Source organism: Elaeis guineensis, chromosome 1 (assembly GCF_000442705.2).
Source record: "Elaeis guineensis isolate ETL-2024a chromosome 1, EG11, whole genome shotgun sequence".
Taxonomy (NCBI): domain Eukaryota; kingdom Viridiplantae; phylum Streptophyta; class Magnoliopsida; order Arecales; family Arecaceae; genus Elaeis; species Elaeis guineensis.
In genome coordinates this window covers 89,048,708-89,056,446 of record NC_025993.2, presented here as the reverse complement: position 1 = coordinate 89,056,446, position 7,739 = coordinate 89,048,708, and the positions used below count along the sequence as shown (strand labels likewise).

General features: G+C 47.9%; 1 protein-coding gene across 1 annotated transcript; it reads left to right on the top strand.

Moving 5' to 3' along the window:
* Positions 1 to 1,653: 1,653 nt before the first annotated feature.
* Positions 1,654 to 7,042, top strand: LOC105038125 (acyltransferase GLAUCE). The gene is made up of 2 exons (XM_010913819.4): positions 1,654 to 4,468; positions 5,866 to 7,042. Exons 1-2 carry the CDS (start codon positions 4,016 to 4,018, stop codon positions 6,769 to 6,771), a joined length of 1,359 nt encoding a protein of 452 aa, XP_010912121.1. The 5' UTR covers positions 1,654 to 4,015; the 3' UTR covers positions 6,772 to 7,042.
* The last annotated feature ends 697 nt before the right edge of the window (positions 7,043 to 7,739 follow it).

Genomic DNA, 7,739 nt, shown 5'->3' with positions numbered 1-7,739 from the left:
CAACCCCTTCTTTCCGAACTGAGGGGAGAAGTACCACCAATCCTTCGTTGAAGGATGACACTTGAAGATATAGAAGTGCCTAAACAGAGAGAGGGACGGTTGGACCTCGACTACGTGGCAAAGGGAGAGAAATCCTATCAAAAACCTAAAAGAATTCGGAGCAACAGAAGCCAAGGAGATGTCTAGGAAGCGGAAGACGGCGACAACAAAGGATGGAAGCGGAAGTCGGAGTCCGGCACGGAATGCCTCCTGATATAGGCAAAAATGATCGGGTGGGGGGAGTGCTAGCCCGGTCGGAGGGGCCAGGCAGCTCCAGGTCGTACTCCGGAGGAACTCCATACTGAACCCTTATCAGAAGGAGTTCATCCGGAGTCAGGGAGCATGGAATGGCGCCCGGCGCAAAAATCGGGCGGGGCCCAGCCCCAGGTGCAGGTTCGTCTACGGAACGAGGGACCTGAGGGGTTGAGGCGGAAGAACTCCCAAAACCGCTGGGAGCAGAAGAGCCGGAAGACATTCCGTATAACTCCGAATGAAGACTCTAAAGATCCCAAAAAAGATGGACAGGACAAAGGATGGGAGGCCAGAGGAGACTAACTCAAAAGAATACAAAAAAAATGGAAAAGAAAAGGCCCCTAAGTGGCGGGAAGAAAGATGAAGGTTCTGGGACTAACCTAGATCGCTCTGAGGGATGCAGAGGGGCGAGGACAGGGACGATTTGAAGGGCGTCTATGGCCCGAGAAGACGCCAACAGAAACAGGGCTCTCGAAGGAAGGGCAGATACTGGTAGAACTCTGGAGCGGGATAGGGTCCCTAAAGGTGGAAGGACGGATTTAAATAGACCCTGGGATCTGACGCCATAATGATCGCGAATCCTCCCAGGCCAGCCCGCGTCCGACACGTGTCCCACTCGCCCCGGCAGGCGGCTAAAAGCGGCTGACGGTTGGCAGGGCCATTATGGTGCCGTACCTGGGCCAGTGTACCAGCGAAAACTTCGAAGGGTCCCTTCGTATCACCCCGATTCGAAAAGACTCCAGCACGCGCACATTTAATGCCAAAATATCTGGGGCAGTCGTGCGCAGGATTCGAGGGGACAACTTCGGCTATGCCAATCTCTCTGTACTTTCTTCATTTGAAATTCAAACTCGGAAGTAGGGGGACTGGTGTTGGGTATAAAATATCCACAGTCGAAGTTCTCAGCGGGATTGACCCTTGCGGGCTCCGTCATCAACTTCAACCGCTGGTAAGCCCCGCCCGGACTCCTACGGGAGCCGGGCTCCATCGCCAACTTCAACCGCTGGTAAGCTCCGTCCGGACTCCTATGGGAGCCGGGCTCCGTCGCCAACTTCAACCGCCGGTAAGCTCCGTCCACGACTCCAAGGGAGACTCCGCCCGGACTCCTACGGGAGCCGGGCTCCGCCCACGACTTCAACTGCAAGGAGGGCCTCGCCCGGACTCCTATGGGAGCCGGGCTCCGTCGCCAACTTCAACCGCTGGTAAGCCCCGCCTGGACTCCTACGGGAGCCGGGCTCCGTCGCCAACTTCAACTGCCGGTAAGCTCCGTCCGGACTCCTATGGGAGCCGGACTTCGCACCTGACTTTAATTGCAGGAGGACTCCGCCCGGACTCCTATGGGAGCCGGGCTCTGTCCACGACTCCAAGGGAGACTCCGCCCGGACTCCTACGGGAGCCGGGCTCCGTCGCCAACTTCAACTGCTGGTAAGCTCCGTCCGGACTCCTACGGGAGCCGGACTTCGCACCTGACTTTAATTGCAGGAAGACTCCGCCCGGACTCCTACGGGAGTCGGGCTCCGTCTACGACTCCGATCGCAAGGAAGACTCCACCCGGACTCCTACGGGAGCCGGGCTCCGTCTACGACCCCGACCGCAAGGAAGACTCCACCCGGACTCCTACGGGAGCCGGGCTCCGCCCTCTAATGTGACTGAAGAGAAACTCCATCCGAACTCCCGTGAAAGCTGGATTCCAAGCTCCTCTTGGATAGATGGCTAACTACCTCCCTCCGCCAGACACTCCCGCCGGACTTTAGCCGGTAGACCTTCGCCCCCTGGCGCGCTGCAGTAACGGCCGCGATTCTGCTCCATTCCCTACGGCAGATTCCACGCGGCTCCATCACTCCACGACCCTGCTCCACCTCCTGCGACGGATTCCACGCGGCTCCATCACTCCTTGGCAGGCCGTAATAATGGCCACGGTCCTGCTCCACTTCCTGCGACGGATATCGCGCGATTCTCCTATCCTCTGACAAGTCGCGACAACGGACACCGCTCCGCTTCTTGTAGCAGACTCCACGTGACACGCCCCGGCAATAGCCATGGGTCCATCCCACTACTAGCCGCAACAAACTTTACCTGACCATGGGCGGCCCACTATCAGACGGTTACAGGCGTCACCATCAGTCTGTTGTCCCCTCCGCCTATAAAAGGGGGGACCCCAGATACGTTATTCTATAAGCTCTCGTTTTTACCTAAAAACTCTGCTAAAATTTTCGTTTGAGCACTCCATTCTTGTTGAGGCAGAGAACTGACTTGAGCGTCGGAGGGTCTTGTCGGAGCAACCCCACCTCCGGTTTAGACTTCTTTTGCAGGTCCCGGCGGCGACCGCGACTCCCTCGACTCCAGTTTCTCCGGCGCAAGCGAATTTTTGCACCAACAAAAGGCAAATGGAGGTCTCTCTTTTTTTTTCCTCTCACGGGATTCGGGCCAGAGAAGAATTAGCTTGGTGAGACATTCTTTGTCCACCACCCATGGTGTAGAAAATCTAGTGTGGAGCGCATCACTTTATCCTATTGGACCACGTAGCTATCGCTTCATCTTATTGGACCACGTAGCCACCATTTTTCAATATGTATTCAATATCCGCAGTTCTACTTTTTCGTTTGAAATTTTAAATGATAAAAATATTTTTTTTTTTGAAAAAATTATGGCATAGAAAAAAATTATGACATTCTATGCTGATATTATGACGTTCTGCGTTAAAATTATAACTTTATGCACCAGATGTCATAATTTTTTCACAGGATATCATAAAGAGAGAAGGATATTTTCGTCATTAAAAAATTGACAGCAATTTTTCCAACGAAAAAGTAGAATTGCGGACGGAAAGGGATATTTTTGTCATCTAAAATTTCAAACGAAAAAATAGAACTGCGGACATTAAATACGTATTAAAAAGTGATGAGCATGTGGTCTAATAGGACGAAGCAGTGCGCTTCATATCAGATTGTGTACACCGCAGGCGATGCACAAAGAATTTTGCTTAGCTTGATACGAGCCTTACTCGAATAAACTATATAATCCACAATCCTATCCCGCTGGATTTTCCCTCTCCAATCCTGCTGGATTTTCCAAACTGACCCTCTTCCATTATTGTGGCAAGAATTTGCACATATAGGTATCACATTTCGTTAGAGGATCACATGATCCATGTTGGTACAAAAAGGTTAGTAGTCGTGGCTGGGTGAGAAATATGTAACAGATCCTCCAACCCAAGTCATCATAATTAACTTCCTAATTTTGGTGCGTGACAGGTCTAGATGGGCCAAAAAAAAAAAACAACGTAGGCCTAAAGTTTCCACCTTCAATTCTATTCAGCCCGGCCGTGTCTGATGACCTAAAGCATCCATGTACCTGGTTGGTGCTAATTTCCTGTGGGTAGGTTGCAGAGATCTCATATAATCAAGAACCCATTCAATGCTGCTATATAGTCATCATCCAAAACCCTAAGATTGAAACTTACTTAGATCTACCACTCTAAATGTTCTTCAAACGAGATAGCATCCCGTAACCTACCCAGCTACCGTCACGAGATCCAAGACGTTACATCTACTTTAATTGAATTGGTTGTCACAGGACCTTCATATGATCTCATAACCTTTTTGTTTTCTTTTTTGGCTTTTCTTTCATAGCAAAAGTTCTCCTCCATAGTTATTTTGCATCTGCATGACCCTTATATAATCCTGTCAAGTTCCCTACTTCCCATCCCACACATAGTAGAAAGATGGGACCCTTACCCCAAGGACCAACCCTCCAAGACCTCAAAGTCACCATCCTAAGCTCCACCACTCTCTATCCAGCAGAAAAAACTGAGGGGAGGTCCATGTTCCTCTCAAACATAGACCAAATACTCAATTTCGATGTCGAGACCATTCACTTCTTCGCTGCAAACCTCGAGTTCCCTGCAGCGGTGGTGGTCGAGAGGCTTTCATCGGCGCTGGAGAAAGTACTTGTGCCATATGATTTCTTGGCAGGGAGGCTGAAGCTGGAGCCTGGAGATGGTCGGCTAGTCATAGACTGCAATGCTGCTGGCGTGAAGCTTGTGGTGGCCTCCAGTGAGCTCAAGTTGGAGGAGGTTGGAGACTTGCAGTGCCCAAACCCAGCATTCCGGCAGCTGGTAGCAGCGAATCCAGATAATGGGTTGGCTCTGGAGGACCGGCCTCTTTGTTCTTTCCAGGTATTGAAACGAGAAACATGTTCTACCCAAAAAAAAAAAAAAAAAGCAAAAAAAATATACGTCACCTATGCATTATAGCATGAAGCGCTTGTTTAGACAACTAAAGTACTTAGAAGTCGGCTTTCCTATTGTTGTGACCCACGTGGCAGCATAATTGTTATCACCAAGGCCTCTATGCCTTCTCCAAAACAACCTATCACTTAGTTAATGTACAAAAACTGCCACAGTCGAACAGCATTATAATATTGTCAAACATCTAACACCAAGAAATAAAGCAGTCTTGTATATATCAAGGCTTGGCATGCATGGAAATTTATATATAGGTTAGTGTTTTTACGTGCATTACTCTTCATGCATGGGCATGCGCCTTGGTTGATTGGTAAACTTGCTCCATTGTTCTGGACGTCACAGATTCGAAAGACAAAACTAACTGACATATTCAAGTATACAGCTTTGCTGGAACCGATTTGTACGAACCCATCCCTCGTAAAACGGTCGACAGCATACTTCCTTTCTTTCCCCTTTTTTTTTTTTTTGTAATTATTTTTTTTTTAAAGCTCAACGCAGTCGCTCTTTACGTGATCAGGTGGAAACGAACGTTGGGGTGCCGTCCTACCTTGTAGATATCTTGTATCCTATTTAACGGCCAAGTGAAGCCGTATACTGTAGGTCTCCCGCTTGAAGGGAGAACTTGGGACAAAATTGTTAGACACGCAGCACAGAACCATTAGTCGCATAATGCCACTCTTGTGATCCACACTCCACTTTAAAAGAGGGGTTCGGTGTATCCGAGGTTGGTTGCACCCGACAGTAATTATGGTTGCCACTCCTAATCAAATGTGTAACGTCATGTGCCTGGCTTTCTATTGTGAAGTTTTTGGTTCGATCCACTGAGATGATGGATCAGTCCAACTATAAATCAAGATACACAAAATATTTGTATACATTGGTTTATGGTTTGTTTGGTCCACTGCTGAGTTGGTAGACTTGGTCCAATCAGTAATCTCTCCTCTTCATATCACAACTCTGCATGCTGTTTCATTTAAGATCTAGTTATATGGAGGGGATGGAGTTTCCATGACCCAAATTTTACAAATCTGCTGTAAGTTGGGCACAGGCCAGGCTTTGATTGGCCAAAAGTTTCCATGCGCAATTATATATCTCAAAGAAAGGTCTTCCTCATTGAATTAGGTAAGAATACGGCCTAGCTTTGAACAGCCAGTTGTATTTTGTGTGGGTGCGTGTGAGAGAGGGAGGGAGAGATATAGAGTTAAAAATAAATGTTTTTGTAAATATTTTTTGGTACAATGCAAATATAAATATTAAAAAATTCTTTATACATATGCTTTTTAGATGGTTTTTTTTTTTTTGGGTAACAACCTTAAAAAATTCTGCAGGTAACCTCGTTCAAATGCGGTGGCTTCGCACTGGGCATCTGCAACAACCACATCACCTTCGACGGCCTCAGCTTCCAGGCCTTCCTCCAAAACCTGGCCGCCGTCGCATCCAACCGGCCTTTAGCCACCACTCCCTGCAATGACCGCCACCTCCTCGCCGCTCGCTCTCCGCCGCGAGTCACATTTCCCCATCCTGAACTCATCACCCACCCATCCATCCCCCACCCCAACCAACACCCCCCCTCCACCCTCCTCGACTCCCTCTCCAGCTACCTCCAATTCCACCTCTTCCACCTCGGCCCCGATGACATCTCTACTCTCAAGAACAAAGCGAAAACCTCCTCTCCCCCTGCTGCATCCAGCTTCAATGTCGTTGCCGCCCACCTTTGGCGGTGCAAGGCCCTCGCATCAAGCAAGTGCAATTCAAATAAGTCGTCGACAATCCTCTATGCGGTCGACCTTAGGTCGAGACTGAAGCCGCCGCTTCCGAACTCGTACGCTGGCAATGCGGTGTTGAGCGCTTATGCGACCGCGCCATGCGGTGATCTCGAGAAGGGGCCATTCGCTCGGATCGTCGAGTTGGTCTACAAGGGGGCGGAGAGGATGACCGACGAGTATGCTCGGTCGGTCATTGACTGGGGCCAGCTAAATCAGGGTTTCCCCTGGGGGGATGTCGTCGTGTCATCGTGGCTGAGGCTCGGGTTCAGTGAGGTGGAGTACCCTTGGGGGAGGCCTAAGCATAGTTGCCCTGTGGGTAATCCCCAGTGGGACATCATCCTGTTGTTTCCTACTATTGGAAAGGAGGGCAAGGGGATGAATGCACTGGTTGCGCTTCCTATTGAAGATGTGGAGAAGTTCCGAAGCCTCTTCTATAAGTTCTTGGCCGGAGATGTGGTTAGAAGCTAAATAATCTTTCTAAATGCTATAGGTTGCATGTATGAATGAGGTTCTAAATCTTGAAGGATCAGTTGTTTTCATGTTTTAATAGCTTTGGCTGTTAGATTATAAGCAAGAGTGCAGCTGGTGTGTTTTTATTTTCTTTTTTTGTTTTGTTTTTGTGGGTGTCAGCTGGTCATGAGTCCTTGGTTTGATGCTTGTTTCCGTGTGGACTTGTCCAATATGTATCTCTATAGTTTTTGTTATATTAATGGATTAGTGGACTAAAGCATCTCTTATATATTTGCAGATTCTAGTTATACCTTTCATTTGATGATGTGAAAAATATAATTCAAGCTTGATTTGTGGTACAATAGTAGCACATCTAACTTCAAACCAAACTCATTAGAGGTGGCAATAGATCGGTAATAGGTCGGATCAACCAATCTTTATACCGTATTGTTAGAAAAAAAAGCCAAACCTATACCCATCTTATATCCATCTAAGGTCGGATAAAATGGAGATAAAGATTAGGTTAGGTCAGGTTGGGTATACTTAAAATCTCTCCCTTTCGATCAAAAATCCCTTCCTCAGTCCCGACCAAAATCTAAGAAACTCCTTTGATTTTCTCCTCTCATCTTCCGATCTAAGAAACCTCCTTCGATCTCCTAGGGTGCTCCCGGCCCTCCTTCCCCATAGATTTTCGAAAAAAAAAAAAGGAAAGAAAGCAAAAAGCCAAAAAAAAAAAAATGATCAATTTATGTTGGAAAAAGTCTTCTCTTTTAATTTTTCCACCTTTTCTTTGATTTCTCTCTGCAAGAGTCTCAATCAGATGATGAGCTTGGAGCAAGTGAACAGAGAAGCTTGAATGGTGGCTAGTGTTTTGTCATAGCCACCTCCTCTTCTCCTCATCGCTTAAACAATGGCTAAGATTTTGTCAGCCGAAGAGAGAAACTTACATATCGACGATCATCGAAGAGCCACCTCCTCTCCTCAAA